Source organism: Haplochromis burtoni, unplaced genomic scaffold, assembly GCF_018398535.1.
Source record: "Haplochromis burtoni strain Fernald_Lab_line unplaced genomic scaffold, NCSU_Asbu1 Contig_22, whole genome shotgun sequence".
Lineage (NCBI taxonomy): Eukaryota > Metazoa > Chordata > Actinopteri > Cichliformes > Cichlidae > Haplochromis > Haplochromis burtoni.
The window spans coordinates 2,340,512-2,362,358 of NW_024582383.1; the positions used below are offsets into that span (position 1 = coordinate 2,340,512).

The window sequence follows — 21,847 nt, forward strand, 5'->3', positions numbered from 1 at the left end:
CATGTGCAAACCAAGGTCATCACTGTTAGAAGGCAAATTAAACACACTTAACTGGACATGTAAGGGGGGTAAGTGGATCGATGGTGCCATACAAAGCTGGAGCAAGCCACACAGGTTGCTGCGCTCATGCACAATCAAGACCAGAGCCCATATTCATATACACTCTCAGAATAGCTCATGCTGATCTTTGATCAGGTTTAGCTCAGGTGTCATGCTTTGCAGTGCCCGTGTCACTACACCAGACCAATAATCCTAGATCAGTTTGCTTATTCTTGGATATGTTACGCATATGGGCCCGGGGGCAAGGGTGATCGGAGTTAGTCAAAACACACAGAACGTCACGTTCACCAGCATGCTACGAAAACACACACGGGGAGGGCAAAGTGAATGAGAAGGTGATAGGTGGAAGGTGAGCGGATGAATTAGAGTGTTAGTGGTTATTCTGGGTGACATGTTTGTTATATGACTTTGGGTGGTGACAGGTCAATGAGGTGTGGGCATGCCATGCGTCACTGTGTGTTGGAAACAACTGTCAGAGCTCCCGCAATGAAGGTTAGGGGTTGCCATTTTTTGATAGTTTCTCTTTTAGGGCCCGTTGTCGAGGTCACCATCTTTGGGATTGTGGCAAGCTTCTGTCAGTTCTGGACGACAGTCCTCACAAAAAATGGGGACTTTTTGTGTGAAAAAAATAAAAATAAAAAGTAAGTTGCCCTGACAAAGGCAAAGAAGTCAATTATTTTTATTTGTCGTAAATCTGCAGTAATGTGGAAGAAACAAAGAGAAAAAAGTAAAAGCCAAAGTGAAAAAAAACAGGATGGGGATTGTGGGGTAAAGAAGGAGGTTGTTGGCAGGTCAGGGAGGAAATTGAGAAGAAGCGAAGAAAGAATTGCCTGGTAATACAAACCCATCTCCTCATTTTTTGATAAGAGTGTCTAGGATGGAACTCAAAGAGAACGAATAAAAGAAGAGAGGGGGGGGGGACACACGGCAAACCCAAAAAAAAGACAATAAGAATGATATCTACCAGACAATGTAGTTTGTTTACCATAGCGTGTCCAATGCCTGATTGCTTTCCAGAAAAAGGGGAAGAAAGGAAATCAAAAGAATAGTGAACAAAAAAGGTTGTTAATAAGGATGGACAGAAAAGAAAAACCAAAACCAACGATGAGGAATTAGGATGTTAGTTAGTACATTAGTTGGTTAGATATTGGTTAGTAGTAAAAATGACTTATATCATGGATGAGTTAGTGTTACAGTGAATAAACACTGTGCGATTTGCCAGAGATCCGAGGCATCCTAGCCAAATATTCGACACCAGAGTCCTACACGAAAACATCAACGAGGACCACAGAGAGGACTTTCACATCAAATTTATGTAGGACGGCTTAAATCCCACAAATCTTGCAGTGTTTCTTTCACCTGTAGTCTAACAAATTGTGCCTTTCAAAGAAGAAGAAAGAAAATGATAGAAAGACAGATCTGTTGAGAGAAAGAAAGAGAGAAAGCAGGCCAGCAGCCCTTGACTCTTAGCTTCTAACCTCTAAACTACGGGCTATCCTGTTGGGATTCTCAGCAACAACTATTTACTAACCTGTGGGACAAAAGCTTACTGTCAGGGAGGGTCAGAAAATCAACACTTACTTGTTCCGCTGCTCTGAGAGCAACACTAAAGGCTGTCTCACCTTGCCGACAAACTAAAGGTCGGCCGACACAATGAGCAAACGCACACGTGTCGCTACTACTACCTCCACTCTTTATATAGCTGCCTGTAGACAGATCTAATGTATGCACTTAACAGTAAGAAAAGCTAATTATAAATTACTATAATATGATAGGAAACAATACATGTCGCATTACTAATTCTGTTTATGCCATACAGATGTATCTCTGCCTTTAAAAAGCCCGACGATCATCTGTGCTATAAATACAGTGCTAATGGACGGCTGAAAGGCAAACACTGTGTCTGCCTTTAAAGTGGAAGTGCGTAGTCTACACAAGCATACGAACAGTTTCCCAAAGGAAAGCGATAGTGACAGTGCCTGACAGAAGTGTCATCTTAGAGGAATGTGAAGCAAAACAGAAATATCTGATAACTTTAATTTGACAACACAGGGAGCTCAAGTTCAATATGCCGCTAAACAGGAGAGAGGAAAACACCTAGAAAGACGGTACCTAGAATATGCTGCGAACTGCTTTTCCATGTTCTTATTGACTAGTTGCTAAGAAAGAAAGAAATTAGACAATGACATTGAATTAAAATAAAAGATATCTCTGTAAAAGTATAATGGCATCTGTCTGAATTGTAGCAATGGAATGACAACCAATCAGAACAAAGTGACATTCTTAATCCCAGCTCCCTCTCAGAAGCTCTCAGAAGCAGCTTATCTAAAGCAAAAACAACAAAACAAAACTGTGTCTCCAAACTCCGTCCATCGCCGCTACCCCCGATTACCTGTCTCAGGTTGCGTGTCACTTTGATGTCGTGCCAGCTGTTGTCATTGAATTTTCCATTGACCGGCTCGACGATGGCCTCGAAAGCGCCAGAACCTAGATTGATGACGAGCGAGACTGCCCCGTCTTTCAGTGCCAGGTTGACATAATCTGCGGATTTCCCCGTGTGCAGGAGGAGGCCGTTGCGCTGCCAGGTCTTGAAGGACAGCGTGATCTCGTCGCTGCTGCTCTGGATGGGGTTCTGTGACAGGTCATAGCAGAAGTACTCCGAGCCGCGGAAGGTGGCCACGTTCTCCTCCCTCGCTGAATGGGAAAGGGAAAAGAAGCAAAGTGTTACTTTCAGGGCGTTATGCATCTTCTGACAGACGACGAGGCTCGCCGTTAACGTCTAGCAGCTAAGCCCCCTGCTGCGGTGCCGTGCTATGATTCATCGCACTCTTCCACAAGACCACAGCCGGTCGTTACCGCATTTATTCTGCCGTTTGTTATAAAATCTCCTAAACATGAAACAAGCATGAGTGTTGTTCTCTTCATTCATCGTGAGTCAGCCTGAGTAAATAGGGAACCGCTGCATGTTGCACAAAAGCTTCCATCAGGCAAGCACACACATACACAATGCACTATAATTACAGCTATGATAATCCCATCATTCAGCTGAGATCATAAAATCCTATCTGTACGACTGTGGGTTTGGGTTTCGCGTACAGCCTCCAGACAGACAGGCTACTTATGATGGAACACTATTCCCCGCTAATGGGGCGCATAAATCAAACTTAGTCTGATTTTACAGTTTTATGTCACTCGGCTGTTGCAAAGTGACTTCCTGAGCCCCTTTTTAAAAATTGACGCTATAAGTAAGGTGAGACAGCTGGAGACGGGGAAAGGGAGGACTCTAGAAATCTGTTTTCCCAGTTTCTCAGTGTAGCTTTCTGTGCTGCATGGTCAATGTGGGTGTGGGTGAATCTAATAGAGACACCCTCACTATCATTTGTGTTAAGCTGGCAACAGCAACCTGCAGCGACTACATAATTCCTCCTCCGAAGGCGCACTGTTCAAGGTGTCACCTTTCAGAAATTTCAACCTCAAGAACAACATGAATCAAACCTACTAACTGCTCTGGCACTGCTGTGACGGTAACTACAATGCTACCTGCCAACAAAAGGCATTTCAATGTGTCATTTCATTTCCTCACTGTCCTGCGGTTCTTCCTTTGTGTTACTCGCAGACAAGTCATGATGGACAAATGTGGAAGAAGAAAGCCGAGAAAGGAAAAGGGAGAGAGGGGGAGAACACGAGCGCTGCGAGCTTCAGTTTTGTTGTTTCGGATCAGGCAATATGTAAACATGAGGGAGCGGTGCTGAGAAGCTGGCAGAAAGGAGGGAAGGATGAGAACGACAATACTGAGATAGAAACAAATGAAAAAGGGGAGCGAGGCTGTGGGATGTCAAACTCGTGTCTTTGCACTGCGCGAAGAAACAGGAGGAAATAGTATGGGAGGAAACAAAGGAACTGTGAAAGCCCTCATCCATGTGCCGGGGGAATAAATAGAAACCCATTATTACCACTGAGACAGCACAACACAGAGCTAAAAGAATATACATTGGAGGATCAAAAAAAAGCCCTCCTCCCATCTCTACTGATTTTATGCATCTCATCTTAGAAATTACACAAGCACTGACAGCGTGGAGAAGCTCGCCTGATTGTATATTCATGTAATATTGTTCTTCGCAAAAGCTTTATACTGTGCTGGGCATCAAAATCAAAACGATAGTGTTGTAATAACTGAAGAAAAACAGACAGCGGCATGTCGCATCCAAAAGCTCCCCAGAAAGGGCCGTAATTTCTTTCAAAACACTTTCAGATTATTAATAAAATATTGATTTTTACATCCACAGCAATAAAATGAGAGTCTAGCCCCTCGCTCCGGTTGGCTTTATTGAACATTAACACTAGCATCAGAGAGAGCCAGTGCTATATGTTCTGTGGGCCTTCTGTCACATCTTGCCTGAAGGCCTCTTGCATGGCAAACTGACAGCAAAAATGGTTACAGGGCTGAATTTTCCCAACTGATTGAGACGCATAAAATGCTGCGTCTTTCACTTTTCCAAATCAATTATCCTTGAAGCTGTTCTCACTTGAATACTAAGCAACCTTTCTACTGTATACACAGCAATGAACGCATTTAAACGAAGAACACTTGTGATTTGAAACCGAAAGGTACACGGGAAGTACCTCTGTGTACAAGCTTTCTTTGTAGGCATGCAGCAGTGTTATCCTTTAGATCATCTCCAGACACCTGATCTAGTTATGCTCTCCCCTGACCTAAGGTAGAAAGGTTATTGTCATGGCAACATCCCTCTACTATACAGCACACTTTAATTAGGTTGGCTATCTCAGGAATGCTGCTCAAATTGCACAACAAGCCTAGAGAGACTGTTTCTTTGCACCTGTTCAGACTATTATATAAGCACGACAGTAAAAGTATACCAGGATGAAAAAACATCCACAATGATCAGTCATGGATTGGCCTCCTGAGAACCCGGACCTCAGCATTGCTGATTACTAATGAGGGATCATTTTGGCAAAGAACAGAACAAAAGGCAGCGAACGTGCAAAGAAGAGCTCTGAAATGTTTTTTAAGAATCCTGGAAAACTATTCTTGAAACCTATTTAAAGAAATTACAAGAAAGCTTGCTTATAATAAGTCAGGCTGTGTTGAACAATAAGGGTGATCATAACAAATAATGGACTTGGCTCATTAGAATCAGCTTTTTCTTTTCTTCCATTTATTTATTTCCATTTATCCCTCGTTTCAATAAATCGCTAAACTTTCTCATTTATTTTATTATTTTCCTAGTAATATATAAAGAAATGAGGGAAACCGAGGGGCCTTAGATGTATCATATTGACATAATGTTGCCAATTCCTAAACTTTTGGTCAACATTTCAATGTCAACCAAAATGTTCATCATGTTAATATCGCTAACGACTGATGGCAGACAACATGTAATCGTGCTCATCATCTTATGTGCAAGTTTCATTTCTTTTTAATTTACATTATGAATGAATAATTATGGAGGCAGAAGTTTGAGGTTAAATGATCAGCCTGACCGCCATGTGAATCCAGTAGGGTACAATGTATATTAGGATCTAAAATTATTGTCAAAATATATGTACTGTGTCCCTTAAATGTCTCTTTTAAAATTAGAGGTCAACATTATTATTATACCAACAGTATTCTATGTTTATATCAAACCAAAGGTTTACAGCTTAGGTGTTGTGCTTCTTTTTAAAGCTAAACAAGTTTCTATATAGTTTGAATCTACAGCTAGCAAAAAAGAAAATGAATGGAAATGTATATATGTGTACGTTAAAGCTAGTTTATCATAAATTACACTGACAGTAAATTCCAAATAGAAGCTTACTATGATATGTTACAGCGTTATCTACAATGATGTAATTACAAAGTTTCTGTAGAGCTGTAAAAAGCCATTAATATAGCATTGTTGCTCTGAATAATAGAGAGTGCAAATTGATATGTATTATTTGTGCACTTCAGCAATACAAAGCTTGCGGTAAGTGTATACGGATCCATAAAGACCAGGGGAAATGTATTGCCTGTTGAGACATGTTCTGCACAGATCTGTGGCTTTCATATTGATCACATAGCGGGGTCATTTTCTCTTATTTTCGCCTTAGTCATCAATATTCCATTTGTGTGATGCCTGGTGTATGCACTGGGGGTTGGCGTTCGATTTCAAAATCCACTGGAAGCAATTAGCTCCTTCATTACCATCTCCCATTTTCTTCCGCTTCCTCTTGTCACACACACGCTGAATTCTCTCCAGTCTGACCTCAAGGGTCTTATGAAACAACTGCCCACAACCTTCAGCCAACTCAGGATCGCTGCGAGACACCAAACTGCCCTTTATCGTTTGTTGGCAAAAAGACTTGGAACATATAAAAGGGAAACCAGATGATGTTAATCAGATTTGAGACTTTGTGATTGTGGCAAAAATCCTCACTTACAGTTGCAGAGCCACCAAACCCCCAAACCTCACAAGGAAGCGAGCTGGGTAGTAAGCATGACCACCAGTCCCAAGGACACTTTACTGGCAAAGTGAACAGGATGTGTGACACATCAAATACATGTTCGCACTGTGTTTTCAGATAAACAAGCCTGAAGATTGAAACTTAAACATAGAAGATTTAAGCATCTGCTACTAGCATTTGTGGGGTACTCTTAGGGATTATCCAAGGTTGCATCCACTCAAAAGAAAATGAGCCTAAAAATTATCACCACTTTGTACCTCCTTCCTTAATATGTGAGAACAGGATCACTTGAAAACTGCTAAAAGACTACATTTAGCCCAAATTAGCCAGAAAACCCCAAACAATATGAACCATATGGTTTTCTACTGCAATGCAAGGCTAATGCTAACTATGCGACTGTGCGGCTCTGGTTCAGTGGTGAGCCATCACATGTCAAATGAATTTGGAGCACCATGGGTGATGTCTCTCTTCAAAAGCACGCAGCACTGTCAGAAAGGCTTATGTTGGAGGGAGATTTGGTGGGAAATGTGTTCCATGCTAATATTTTACCGGCCAATTATGACCGACGTACTCTCTGCAACAATTACATTCATTCAGAATACAAAAATGCAGTGAAAAAGCAACACATGGGAGATTTCAGGGATTTATCTGCAAGACAAAAACTACACATAAAAATCATTTAGTGTGTCCTTTTCATGACAGCTTTAAAGATGCCACACGACATATCTAAGAGGTTAAACTGAACTGTCACCCTGACACTTCTTTTCTCATCTCGTATTTCATGTAACCTTGTGAAGCCGTGGCAGACGGCCTGTCTGAGACTGCCTTTGATGTCTGCGCTCACAGATTGAGAAAGGAAGACTGACAAAGAGCGAGACAAAGAGAGAGATAAACATAAACAGAAGTGACACAGCGGAAGCAAAAAGAGTCTAGGACAAAAGGATGTGAGAGATGGAAGCAGAGACTGAGATGGGAAAAAAAGAAAAAAGGACACAGAGATTGGAAGATGGAGAGAGCCAGAGCAGGAGAGTGAGACTGGCAGATGGAAGCAAGGAGAGACAGAGACGCTACCAATGGCTCTCCAGAGAAACAAAGTGACACTGTGTGTTAAGACTAGCAGTGAGGAGGTGTCCCTCCGGCTTGCGATTCTTCATTACTGCACCTGATAACACATCACCAAATCCCCGTCTCTCCTTACCTCCTTTAACCTCTCAGAAAACACAAATAACTCTGCCAATCCAACACTTTCCACGATACCTTTTACACTCGGAAGATCATCCCTGCAAAAGTACAGTCCCCAATGAATGGCTTGTTTAAATTAGTATCTAAGATCTCCCACTGCAAAAAAAAAAAACATGTTTCATTTAGAGTTTCAAAACCATCATTACTTATACAGTAGTACATGCTCATTTTACTGCAATATTTACCACGTAGTATAAATAAAATAAACCCCTCTCAACTTCAAAATGCTTCACGCAATAGAAACTGCTGAAGGGAGAAACGAGGCAGACTTAAAAGAATGCAACATCCTGACTGTGAGAGCATGTGACTCATTATTGGTAGGAAGGCAAGTAATGCACATGGAATGGCAGCAGAGCAAACAGCTTCCTTTTTATATTACACTTAAGCGGGACACCATATTATTCTCAGTGGACGGGCAATTTCATTATCACAAACTGCCAGGAGAGCAAGCTCGAGATGATATTGGTGTTTCTCTTTATTGGCTGGTGATATGCATACTAAACCATTTAAACTACTTGTAGAGACTCATGTAAGAATAAAGTCATGTGTGTATCCATGGTTTGGCTGTCTAGAAGTCCAGTACTTTAGCGGTCAGTGCCAAGGGCTATTTCAATTATTTACCCTCAAGGTCCTGTAGCAGGGGTGGGGGAACTCCAGGCCTCAAGGGCCGGTGTCCTGCAGGTTGTAGATGTATTCCTGATCCAACACAGCTGATTTAAATGGCTAAATTAAGTGCTGCAGAGGCCTGGTAATGAACTAATCATTTGATTCAGGTGTGAGAATCTAAAACCTGCAGGACACCGGCCCTTGAGGCCTGGAGTTACTCCCCCTGTTCTGAAGTGTCTGCATGAGAGTGCAAATTCCATTTGTCAGACATGTTCTTGATTATTTTTATGAAAATAATAAAAAAAATAATAAAATAACAGCAGATTATCTATCACACTTTACAAATGATGATGATAAAATACACAGGATGCATGGGCGAGGCCTTAGTCTTATGTGCTTAAACACCCACATGCCTTTAATTAGTAGCAGCAAAACTAATTTATATTTTACCACTATACTATACCACTTCACTTATTGCATGTGAGCTAGATTTAGCATTTCCTATTTTAATAATATAGATGCAAACTTACTCTGTAGCACTTCCGGAAGCACTAATGTTTGATTAATAGTGCTGCATTAAATCTATGACATAGAGCTAAAGCTACGACGAGCACCTTATCAGAAATGTGACTTAACGTTGCAGTGACACTGAAGTCAACCATAATCAGACTGTTTGGTAATATGGTCCATAAACACAGCATTAGCATCAATGCTTTTTTTATGGATCATATTATTGATTGGCAAAAGCAGAAAGGCTTTATTGAAAAAAATCGAATAGGTTGTAATTGTACAGAATCTAGTTTGATTATTACACCATGAAGTAGTGAGCGTTCTGGAGTTTTTTCTTTTATTAGCCATGGACAGTATACTGCTTTTCAGTAAAAGTAACAACTAACTTCAAAGTGTATTAGTGCCAACATCAACAGCTCAGTTTCACTCATGATGGCCGAGCAGCGCAGACACAAGAGGGCATACGTAGAAATGCACGCAACAACGATGCAGGGATTCGACATAGTTGTATAAATTATGCTTAAAGGGTCAAAGGGCAACTGAAAAAGTTCTAAATTAGATGCTAAATATAATGTAGCATTACCAGATATAGAGAAGTTTTTGTCCCCTCAGGATTCAGTAAAGTCAAAAAAGCAGCACTAGGAGGAGAGGGAATATGGCACTGAAATGAATCACGTGCACATACTGTGTCGTTTTGTGTCTTCTGAATTTATAATGACTTAATTGTTAACGATGACTAAAAATGTCTCTCATGCCCACAAAGGGGTGAGTTATTCAAGCGTAACATTTAAAAATGCTACTTCTCCCGTGGACTTTGATATGATACCACGAGAGAATGACATACAGCTACTCTTCAAGCAACTGCAGAAAAAACACAGAGCTGCAGTGAAATGGGCAAAAGAAGAATGTGAAAGATTTCACTTTTGTACTGGGTGTCCAAAGGAAAAGGATCTGAAAATGTTTGGACAGATAAATTTTATTGTTTAATTTATCTGCATTAGTTTAGACATGACCAGAGGCTTCTTTCCAGCTACCGATTGAAACAGTCACTGTCACCTTCAATGTGTTTTTCTACGTCTGTGTGTGTGTGTGTGTGTGAAGCTCCTTATTGGCTCCTGATGGTGAAGTCTCCATGGAGTGAGCGATGAGGTCTGGAATGACAGCCGGGGGATGGTGCGAATGGTGGGAGTGAACGATGGAGGGATGGAGGGTGTCTGAAGAATGGGGGCAGGCGCCTGAGGTCCAATCCCATCAACTGAGGCAATTGTGCGGAGCGAATGCTGGAGCGAGGAGGTGGAGGTTGAAGATGAGCTTGCAAAGGGGAGAAAGGGAGAAATCCTGCATTCCCATTATTAAGTACCACTACGAGTCTGTGATAGTATACAATAAAGAGTAGAAATCTCAGAACATGGCGCCCCCCTTTAACGTTGGCTTTCCAAAGTTATATGTCGGCATTAACTGGCTAAAATCACGGGGAAGTCTTATGTACTGATAAGAGTTGATTGACTTTGTTAAAAGCTATTTAAATTTAAATTTAAAAAAGTAAGTAAAACATGACTCTGTTCTGCTGAAGGATTTAGTGCAAAGCAGTAAATAGTGGCCTCTGTAAGCAATATATCAATGTCAATGCTTTGCTAAGATAGCTACATTAACTGTTAGTTAGCACTGTTTTTCTTAATTCCTATGCAGAACATTCAATAGATGTGCTGCACATTTAACCTTTTGCTAATTTTCAACTTTTGTGCCGAGTGTGACAGCACAATGCAGTTATAACGTGCACACAGAGCATACCAGACAGTGATGGTTATTGAGAAACTGAACAGAAATTGCAAACGGTGGAAACCTTAGTCAAACAAACAAAAAAAGAAAGACACCTGAGCCATGCTTCTGACTTTAAATGTGCAATATGCATTCAAAGTCCTGACATCCTGACACAGTTTGAGGTTTTACATTTAGCTGATGTCATTAGCTCTTTACTTGTGTGTTTTTAGCATCTGGTTAATACTGTCACATGCTGACTGAATCTTTATGCACTGCAGGTTTTTTGTTTTCGTTTTTTTTAATGTCTATAAGTGTGTGTTATGATACTATGGCGTCATCTGCAGTCGCTATTATTCCTTTAACAATCAAATGATCTTTGACAGAGTGTCTCTCCAATGCCGACTCTTGCGTCAGCCTGACAGCTGCCATCCTGAACCCAAATGGAAAGTGACGGCAGTGAGCGTTGCATTGGTTTCATATTCTCCGCTGCTCTGCATGGCAGCGTCTTTATAAACTTTCACCACTCTGCATCTGTGTTGGTTTGACATATGTTTTATATGCTACATGTACTGTAAAAATTAGGAGGGGTTTTCTGCTTGGGATTAAAACTGTTGGATATAAATAGAGTAAAAGGACTACAATCCATCCTTCACTTAGATTATTTGACATTCAGCTTATTTTAAAGATTTGTAGACTGTAAGAATGTCTTGATTTTCTTATGAATGTTTCACAGCAAACACATTTGATAGGTCAATAGGTCGCTATTTCAATTCCAACCAGAGACACAAACGCTGCCAAATCAAAAAAATGTGGAGCTATCACTGTGGCCATCCTCTGTGATGAGGGAGCAGCTAAAAGTAGCTTCTTGTCTATAAGCCATCATCTATGCCAGCAGCCTGATATTAGTGAAAAAGCCAAGTATGTGTTAATTAGGCAATATGTAGGGGAATCCCTAATTAACACATACTTTATTCTAAGTCCACTCAAACCCTTTTATCTTAAAATCAAATGGCTTTGCTACATAAAAGAGCAAAGCCGTTGCTCCTCTGTGTAGGGGTTGTTGTTCGCTCATGAGAAGCACCACAAATGTGAGCAAGCAAACATGCAGAATGTCTGAAGCTGGAATTCAGAGGTCCTCAATGTAATCGAGGTAAGAACTTCAGCACGTCCATCCACTGTTGTGACAATGAAAGAATCCTTTAGATTGTGCACACATGGAAGTATCGCTAACTCTTACAGATTTCTACAACGCTTTACACGTCATCCAATCAGATTTTGTCTCATTTCCATATCCATCTGCGGCTCAGTATTCAGTGGCCTGTTTCATAACCCCCCAAGTTCTGCAGCCTAGTTTTAGTTGGTGACATAGTTCAATTTTGTGAATTCATTATACATATTTAATTTGTTAGTAATTGTCAACAATCATTTATGTTTTTTATCATGACATTTTTATCTTTACAAACTAAAGTTTAGTCAAAACTAAAAGCCGTCCGTGATCTAATTTGATGTAAAATGCTGTTTGATCAAAATTGAGTGTTTTTTCTTTCATGTCGTTAATATAATGCTTTTTCTTTTGTATTGTCATCAGATTAAAATTGAATTCAATTTAAAATGAGTAATAAAAGCATACTGGGATTACTGTATGTACACTATAGACTGAGCCCTAGTACACAAACTCATAATAAGCTGTCCTTCGGTAATTTGTGTAGTCGGTGAAATGTCACTTTGGATTGAGAAGTCCTCAGCGTGTGCCTTTGTGCATGTGTGTCTACTCATCATGTTTATATCTAAGCAGAGACTTGCTCCATGGAGCAGGACTGCGGGAAGGCAAGGCCTTCCCTGGAGCCTGTCAGTCATCCAGAGTGGCGTTGCCTTATTGGCTATTATCTTTCCTGTCAGAAGCCTGGCTGTGTCTCCACCTCACCACATCAGTCTCTGTCAGTTTCCAACCTGCCTGTGGATAGAGCCACGGAGCATGAAGCTGCACGCTACTCTTATCATTAGTTTTACTGCCACTTCTCGGTTTCAGCTCCAAACCCAAATGTCACCTCTTATTTTGAGGCTTTTGCTAATAAAATCATTTGACTTGTTTAACGAGTGGAACAGCTACGTAGATATTCTGAGCGCTACTATTTAAAATGACAACGCTGCGGCATGCCGTTTTGCTCCTGTCCACATGCAGGAGAACCTCAATTAATTAAGTGAATTCACACTGCAGCACATGTCACCAGCCGCACCTGAATCATTTTTACATCGCAGGAATGGCAGTTAGCAGTTACACATCAGACCTTTAAGGAAAAAGAAGTTATTTTCATTCAAGAGAGTCACCACTTGCAAAATGGTACTCATTCAAATTAAAAGAGAACAACAAAAATAAAATCCCACCGCAAGTTAATTTTGATTTACGAGGACATTCATGGATTCCTCAGTATGTTTACTGCTTATATTGACACAGTTTCTGAATTTGCAATGCCACATGGGAAATCTGTGGGCCCACATCAAAATTCACACTTGTAATTACAGCAACACTGTGCGCTTAATGTGAAGCCTTTTTTCTGCAGTTCCTCCTTACCGAACATCCCATATGCATGTGAGTCAATGTGTGACACGCCGATTAAAGATTGCACAGCATACGCAATTAGAAAAGTAGATTTGTGTAGATCTTACCGCTGCTGTTGGAATGACATGCTAATAAATCAAACAGACGTTTGATGAACTGTCACAGTTGCATTTATACATGAAATTACATTATAAAAAGAATCAGCTATAAAGAAACTAACTGGGTGGTGCTTTTTAGATCTTTGTCTGTGCTGTTATTTTAAACATGACATGACGCACAGATCTGAAGCAGCACTGGGAACCAGAAACAGCAGAGACAGCTCCCGGTCATTGCATTTGTTCCTTAAAAAAAACTAAACAGTTTTTAAATAACATATTAAATTGTTTAATATAGCATTAATGCAATTCCTGGATGAAACTGATGAGAGCAGGCGAGAGGCAAAGTCCCTCTACAGCACTTGAAACAGATTAGCACACATTCCTAGTCGGAGCTGAGGTCTTCTAATATTTATTACCTCCATAACTTACTCTCCTGTGTACTGCCAGAACATTTAGCTGCACGCAGGGAGGCGAGGGGTTAAAAGGGGAACAGCGGTGCCATAAAAGGGACAATGAAATAAACATGACTCACTGTGAAAGAGCCCTCAAAGCCAATATAATTTGGATGGCGAGGAAGAGCAAGGTGCCAAACCTCAGGCTCGATCTGTGACCTAATCTCAACAGCCAATCGTGTTGAGTGGCGCTTTAAGAAGGCGGTGAAACAGCAATTTGGTTACACGCAGACATTCGAGTATTTAGTTCAAGCCAAACCATGAAACACGGGCTGCAAGATAACTAAGAAGTATATCCCTTCTCATTTACAAATATATGTGAGGGCTGAGTGTAATAATTATTTCTTGGAGAGCAGATGAGATTCGGGGACAAAGCTGGAGACGAGTCAGGGAAGCACATTTAACATTGAGCTTGACAAAATGAAGAAAAAACCCCTTCTGTAGCTTTAAATCCAGCTAGAACCAGTAACAGCCCGTAGCCAAAACAATATGTGATTCTCACTCGGTAGCGCGTGTGTGTGTGCGTGCACGCCCACGTGTTTGTGTGTTAGTGTGTGCAAGCATTTGCAATGATTTGCTCCTTCAAGAGATAAGAGTAGCGATGGATTACCCTCACCTTCCTTGAGCTTCCTCCTTTTAACCTTACTGCAGGGCTGATTGCAAACTTTAAGCATGAAGGTAAATAAGCTACAATGCAGTACGTCTCAGTTTACAACCACAGACATATATATAAAAAAGATGCACAAAAGCATCAACAGGCAAAAGGTGAGCTTGGATTTTTTGACATATTCACACTCTCACATCTGCTTTCTTTATCACGTGGAAGCAAACATGATGCTGGATGCCCAGCCACCGTGTCTCTGCATCAGTTTTCATTCTGAACTCTGCCATCTCTCTTCTTCTTTCTTGCCTTGCCTACATAGGTTTTTCCAGTGCTTTGAGTGTGACCACCATATCATCTGGACCATCATTGTTTCATACATAGCTTTTTTTTTTTTTAAACACATGCTGTAAACTTTTGTGATCCAGGTTCCTGCACGTGATAATAATAAAAATATGGCAACATGAGTGGGTGTTTTATGAAAAACAAATGTCAGCCGCTTTAGCAAATCCTGTTTGGCTGCAATCAAATCAACTGATCCTGACATGCGGAGGTAAATACAGAATTATTGTCATTGAGGAAAGCGGTATTTACTATTTGTGAAGCAAGGTCTGCCTACATTTAGCACAACGATGCTAATGCAAGCTTGCAGCAGCATAGCTAACTGTTTGGTGTACTGGTGAATGAAGCAGCTTTCACAACACGGATGTTCACAAATTTTAAATACGCACACCAGATCTAAACAACACAGAAAAATACAACCCAGAATGACAGTACATGGCACATGGAAACACACACACGCACACACACACACTGCCAGCTGCTTTCTAGCTTGGAAGTCAATAACATTATCCTCTCTCCATCTCAGCGACGGTTATTAGTCTGGAGAGCCAAACGGCTCTCTTCAGTGACACTCTGGAGATGAAGGGATAAATCACCACACTGAAAGGATGAGTGTGCAAAGAGAAGTGAGAGGGAATATGAATGAGAGTAAGAATACTCAGAGAGACAACTTAGTCAAGGTTGTATGACTTTCTTTTCCTACACTACATTAGAAATGATCCGAAGACACGTCTTTTCGAAACACGAGGTTTAGTTAATTTTCCTGTTTCTTCACACCAAACCCCTGAATCCCTCTCTCTCTCTTCTATTACACTCACAGTCTCCTTCTCTTTAGCTTCATCACTGCTTTATCAGAGAAAAGGTGCTTTATTTGGCCCGGTACACTAAAAGCATCCTCTTTGTCGCTGTCTCCCCCCCCCCCGCCACCAACTCCTCTCTCCGTTTTCACCGGCTCACTCTCCCACGGGACCCTTCAAAATACAAGGAGAGGAACAAATGCCAGAAGGCCTACTGCTAGTTGAATAACACACTAGTGAACACCTCATGGACTTCAGTGGCCTATTTTCATTGGGCTAAGGACATTACATCAACAACTTTAGGCTGGTTCCAGAAATTTGAGAAAGGAATGACTCACTGCAGTGCTTTGTGTTTCACATTGCATGCACAAAAGAGATTGCATTAGCATTTATATTTCCATGATATGAATTGTAGCTCGAAGCTTATTGAATCTCTGCATCTGAATTGTTTTATTTCTTTTAAGTGTCCTTGTGTTTTAGCCCAGAACTTTGACTGACAAGCCTGAATAAAGTATTTTAGAGCTGAACTGAAAGTAAAGGCACTTTTACTGAGACATCAGCGTACACCTGGTGTTTGGCTTCATTTGGCTACTCACTTGATCGAATTTTCGAGAAATCATTCAAGTTAACCAACAAATTACATCTTTGTTTAGACCCCCCGTTGTTTTGATCAGATCCCCCTGTTAGAGGGAGGAGTCTGTCTGCTTCTAGCACAGTTGCAGATCCTTGTTTCAAACATATTTCAGTTTAACGATGGGACAAGCATGGGTTAGGTGCACGCACAAAAACAACATATACATCTATATCTCATCAGCACAGATAAGGCTAACAGCTTTCGGTGTAAAGAGCGAGAAGCCATGTTATGTATCCAAGGGCCGGTCTATTCTAAAATTAAAGAGAAAAGGATCCTCTCAAGCCTTGGAGCCACTTCACAAACTCAGTCGTTAATTTCTTACCAATGAGGACAGAAAAATAGATAAAGAACAAAATTTGGGACTTGGAATGTGAGCACTATTAATTTTGACATATTTTATTTATTTTTACAACATCGTGTCATGGCGCAAGAAAAAAAAATAACAGCAAAAACAAAAAGGGAATGAGTAGCCAGCTGCACAGTCGGCTAGCTCTGTTAGAAAAAGCACGAGTGTCATTTAAAACTTTCAGGTTTTTTAACTAACGACAGCAAAACATTTTGTCATAAAGTCAGCAAAACATTCAAGCCTTCTTTATCCTGAGACTATGTCCATTTACTATTCTTAATATCACATTTGAAATAACTTTGTGTAGTGTCCGGTGCAAATGATTAAAAAAGACAAGTGCAAGTGTAGTTTCTATTCGTCATTAAAGACATAAATTCAACTACTTGTCATTACAATCAACTGAAGCCTTACCATTAGCACATATAGAAAACTTAAATACTTAAATACTGTTTCAGTTTTGACACTCTTTAGCTTCTACTTCTTAATAAAAACATTTCAAAAGAGTTCTACGATGAGGAACAGCTCTAATAGCTTTGATTCAGTATTGTTTTAACACCAATCCAGAACAAGCTGTCATCATAAGACTTGAAACTCACGTGACTCATGCAAACACAAGTGTATGTTTGTGTGTGTGTGCGACTGTGTGTGCACCAGTCTAAGTAAATGCCAATTCCTGTGGGACAGCTGGCTGTATGGTAGACTGGTCAGCTCCAATCTGCAGGCTATCACTCCACATGTCTATTTCTGGAATCTGCATGAGCGCGCGCATCTGTGTTTGACCAGTTAGAGCCGGTGGTGAGTATGACTCTTTTCCTCGATCACAGGCTAACCCAGATGGATGAGAGGTTTGAGTACAGCTGGGTTTAGTATAATGGTGCGCGTATGTGAGGTGGTACTTACGGAGCTAAGAGTGATGCACGCTCACTGAATTGATAGTCCAGAAAGAATATGAGCTAGCTTTAGTGTCGTATCCACCTAAGTGGTTTCTAGCTTTATTATGCTACTGCTTCCTCCACTTCAGACTGTTAATTGACTATTGTACCACAATGGCCATGTGGTGAGAGAACAAATAAAGACATCCACGTGCACACAGACACACACACACACACACACACACTTTACACACTTCCATTATTTGGGTGAGTGGATAGCGATGGGAATGATGATGATGGTGATGGCTATGACAGTTTATTTAAATGTCTGTGGAATTATGTGAGAGAGCTCGTGTCAAGAAGCTAATTTACGCTGAGGATGCCGGCCAAGGAGGAGGGTAAAATAAAATAAAAAAAGGAGCACAAAGGAGGGGTGCAATGCCTTTTTTGGTTTCTTAATCTCATTGGGGGAATTTAAAGTATTCCAATGAGCTCATGAAATCGCCATTAGACGAACACGAGTCCTCGTGGTTCATGTTTATTGGACATTTGCGCATCTGCGTGTTCTTATGTACTTTGTCAAACGCTGAACATCCATGTGCCTTATCTGAAACATTAATGAGCACTGGGGAGAAGAGGAGTAGTGATGAGCAAAATATTTTGGACACAGTTGATTTATTTCAACATTTCTGTTGATGTAAAATATTCGTTCAGATTCTTTCAGCAGTTTGTTCGGTGGCTTTGCTTCACCAGCACATGATGCATCTCAGTCAAAACCACAGTACTCGTCTCAGTGCGTTCACTCATTTGTCCACTTGCTTGGTCATCAGTTTGTTACTCCTTCAGCTATACTTCGGGTATATACTTGAGCGAATCATAGGGAACCCTTGCGTGCCTCACTGGATGCCACTGAAGATGAAAGCAGCTTTCAAATCACGTATCTAATGAGACAGCTGGAGGAACCAAAAGAACCCATCTAATCGGACATGTTGTAAACACCACACACCATTGAACCATCATGATGACCACTGGTGATTTGCAATTATTCACAGAGACACATTTAATGTGATGTAGCTGATGATCCAGGGAATTGTGGCCTTTCAATCGGAGCTACAAATGGGCTAGCTGCTTCAGCTTGAGCTTCCTCTTGAACTGCACGGAGATAAACCACGTGAAAATATATTTGCATATTTTAAATGCATATTTAAATATTTTAACATTTTCAAACAAAAGCAACGTCTGGCTGTGGATATGTTTGTGGAGGTGTGCGACTTCTCCACCGACAACAACGACAGTCCAACAGCACGAAATGGACTGGTTTCCACTAAATGGACTGGTTCGTCTATATTTTCAGCTCTAACTGAGCACTCAAACGGCTTTATAGATCTTTGCCTCATTCATCCATTTACACCCATTCATACCCATTCATGCAATCATGTTTTCCTATCTATTAGCTATTTTTTATTTAATATATATTATATATATTCACACACACTCTGACGAATGCACCAGAGAGTAACTTGGGGTGTCTTGCCCAAAGATATTTGGCATGAAAACTGTAGCTGGAACAGGGATCAAACCCCAACCTTCCAATTAGTAAATGACCTGATCTAGCTTCTGAGGTCAAGGTCAGAGATTTTTAGTGGATGTTTAGTAGGTGCAGGTATGGTATCAATGTGAAAATCCTACATTGCCTCGTTCTCGAATTATCAAACTGAAAAAGTTGGGTGTCCACGCCACACACTCGCCCATCAATCTTTCATGGCTGAGAGGTAAAGATCAATGAACTCAGTCATTCACTATTAGCTGATATAGTCATCCACATCAAACCTCAACATTAAACCATTTTCCCCATTTCACTGGACTCAAATCAAATCCTCACAACAGTGCCACCCGCAAATTGGGACCGCTGCCGCACTCCATGTGCATCCATAAACACATATCAATCACGACATGCTCACAGACCACAACCAGATGACATCACCAGCAAGGAGTAACTGAAACAGTCCATTAAGTAAAATCTCCGGAGGTTGACGCCTATTTTAGCACTTCCCTGTAGAGGACATGAAGGGCAGAGCACCACATAAATGCTCCAGAACCTATTAGGCTGTAAATTTAGGCTGGTAATTCATAAACGATGACCTCAAACCAGGCATCGGCTGGGCATAACAAATGAGTAAGACTGAGGTCGGATTCTTTGGAAGAAGTCTCAGCGTGAGCAGTGTGTGTGTGTGTGAGTGTTTGTGAGTACATGCGCATAGAATTGGAGCTCTTTTATAGAACTTTCAGTTTCAATTTATGATCCATTAACTTGTAATAAGTGCCATACGTTCCCGGCTGCCCTGAGAATCAACAGCAAGGAGAGTGAGAAGGAGAAGGGAAAGGGCGTTTAGAAGTCGGCCACACAGCTACACAATGCAGCGATTAGTGTGGTTCCGGTCTATGATGTGGCATTTAGCTGACACCCGCTTTAGTATAGAGTGGAGGTTCATCCAGCAGTCCCATCATGCTGGATGCATAGTCAATCCATCCCTATGGATCTGTGTAACATCGATGTTTCCACGTAGTAAACAAGCAGTTTTTACACGTGTGCATGTGGGCACCTATTTTCAAACATAGTGCTCAACCAGTCCTTTTTTTCATTCTTCGTAAACAAGTCAAAATTGTCCTTTGAGTCTTCGTTGACTCAGGGAGCAGCAAAGCAACCAATAAATAACTCGAGTTCTCAGAGACAGAGGCATTCCTGCAGTGTCACTGCAACTCACCTACTCATTTGTGGACATACAATTGACCCCCAACCACAATACAAGCTGGAGAAACGCTGCCTGTGAGCAGCCTTTTTTCCTCTCAGCAGTATTGAGGAAGAGGTTTTCAAAAAAAGGAGAAAAAAACAGTGATTCTTTCCTTTAAAGCTTTATTTCTGAAAGAACATAGGGAGAGAACGGTGAGCTGTTTGACAGTTCTTTTGCTGTGTCTCTTTTCCAAGGTGTTTCTGCAAAAAGAGCAGGATTTCTTCCACACTCTGATTCAAAGGGTTAATGTGCCAAGACAGTCCACAGCAGTGAGGAGAGGAGCCTCAATTTCCTGCTACAGGAAGTGCGTGCACGGTGTTGGATGGGCATAGGTTATTCAGGTCGGTTCAATTCAGTGAGACCCTACGATAATACTGAAAAAACCCCAACAATCAAATGACCTCCTTTGAGTAAACACTTGGGGACAGTGGGAAGGAAAAACTCCCTTTTAACAGGAAGAAACCTCCAGCAGTACCAGGCTCAGGGAGGGGCGGGGCCATCTGCTGTGATTGGTTGGTGTTGAGGGGAGGAAGACAGGACAAAAGACACACTGTGTCCAAGTCAGTGTGCTGAGATGTCATTAGCAGCCTCTTTAAACTTAAACCTGGATGCCAGAAAAAAAAACATTCTCAGCCTTACCACGAAGCCACAAAAGCCAAACAGTGAACATATAATAGATGAACACCAGGCTGAAATTAGCCCATTATTTAGCTCTTATATTGGATTCACCTGCAAGCTCAGGGGGAATATTTAACTAATCACTCCCCAGGTTTATATGTAGCATGTTTGCGGGGAGTGTTGCTGCTGGGATAAATCCATCATCTCAAACTTGAGTCGCCTGGCTGCAAAGCGTTTCAGTTTACGTATGCTTGTGCTCACATTAGGCTCTGCCTTTTCTTCTCATCAATCACAGCAAAGAGTCAAAAGTAATACTGTGACTTGCTCACCGTGATTTCAAAAAGCACAGTAACCATCGCCTCTAAACGCGGCGGCCCAACAGGACACAAGCTGATGGCGTAAAAGGTCAAAAGCGGAGCTTTGCAATTGCCACAGATTGCTATGCGAAAATGATGATGAGGGTCTGACTCTGGGCTAAAGAGGTAATCACAGCATTTTCTTGAGCAAACACAAGCCGTGTAAAAACACTGCCAAGAAAAGAAAAAGCAAAGAGGGGAAATCAAATACTGGCTAAATCAACAAACTTGAAACAAGTGGCGCCATGAATATTCCCGTCCGCCCCTGAGGGCAACACTACATTCTGAATATAGGAGTCTTTTTTCCGCCCGCTCCCCTCTCTTCTTCTCTACAGCTCAACTTCAAAGGCTAGCGCTCTTGCAGAATCCAAGTCAGGTTGGGGGGTGGGGGGTAAAGCGCACACAATATGCTGAGTGTATGCCATATCACACATCTCACACTCTTTTATGTGTTAATCACCATCAGCACAGCAGCAGATGGAAGACGAATGAGAATGTAATGAAGATTTAGGTCGTGGGAAGTGACTGGCGTAACACCCACCCCAGCAACCGCACAACCTCTCACCCAACCCGACTCTCTGGCATCTGCTTGCTCCACATTATGAATTTACTTCTGCTACTATCACACAGTGTTGCGGGCATATGTCACATTAAAGCAAAACACTCTGACCTTTCGAGCTTGATCTTGAAATGGTACGATGTGCTGGGTAAGCTGGGCACCTCCATGAAAACTCAACTAGTGGGTCTTTTGAGTAA

General features: G+C 41.3%; 1 protein-coding gene across 15 annotated transcripts in view; it reads right to left on the bottom strand.

Moving 5' to 3' along the window:
* Positions 1 to 21,847, bottom strand: part of LOC102308027 (neurexin-3b) — a 317,322-nt gene that overhangs the window by 234,865 nt on the left and 60,610 nt on the right. For 13 of the 15 annotated variants that reach the window (XR_006054139.1, XR_006054138.1, XR_006054137.1 and 10 more), the window contains 2 exons: positions 2,453 to 2,754; positions 1,025 to 1,069 (listed from right to left, as the gene is read on the bottom strand). Coding sequence is in view for 12 of the 15 variants with exons in the window: in XM_042218692.1 (XP_042074626.1) it covers positions 1,025 to 1,069; positions 2,453 to 2,754 (347 nt within the window). In the remaining 3 variants the exon portion in view is untranslated. The remainder of the gene's footprint in view (positions 1 to 1,024; positions 1,070 to 2,452; positions 2,755 to 21,847) is intronic. The other 2 variants (XM_005917069.3, XM_005917071.3) reach the window with 2 other exon arrangements.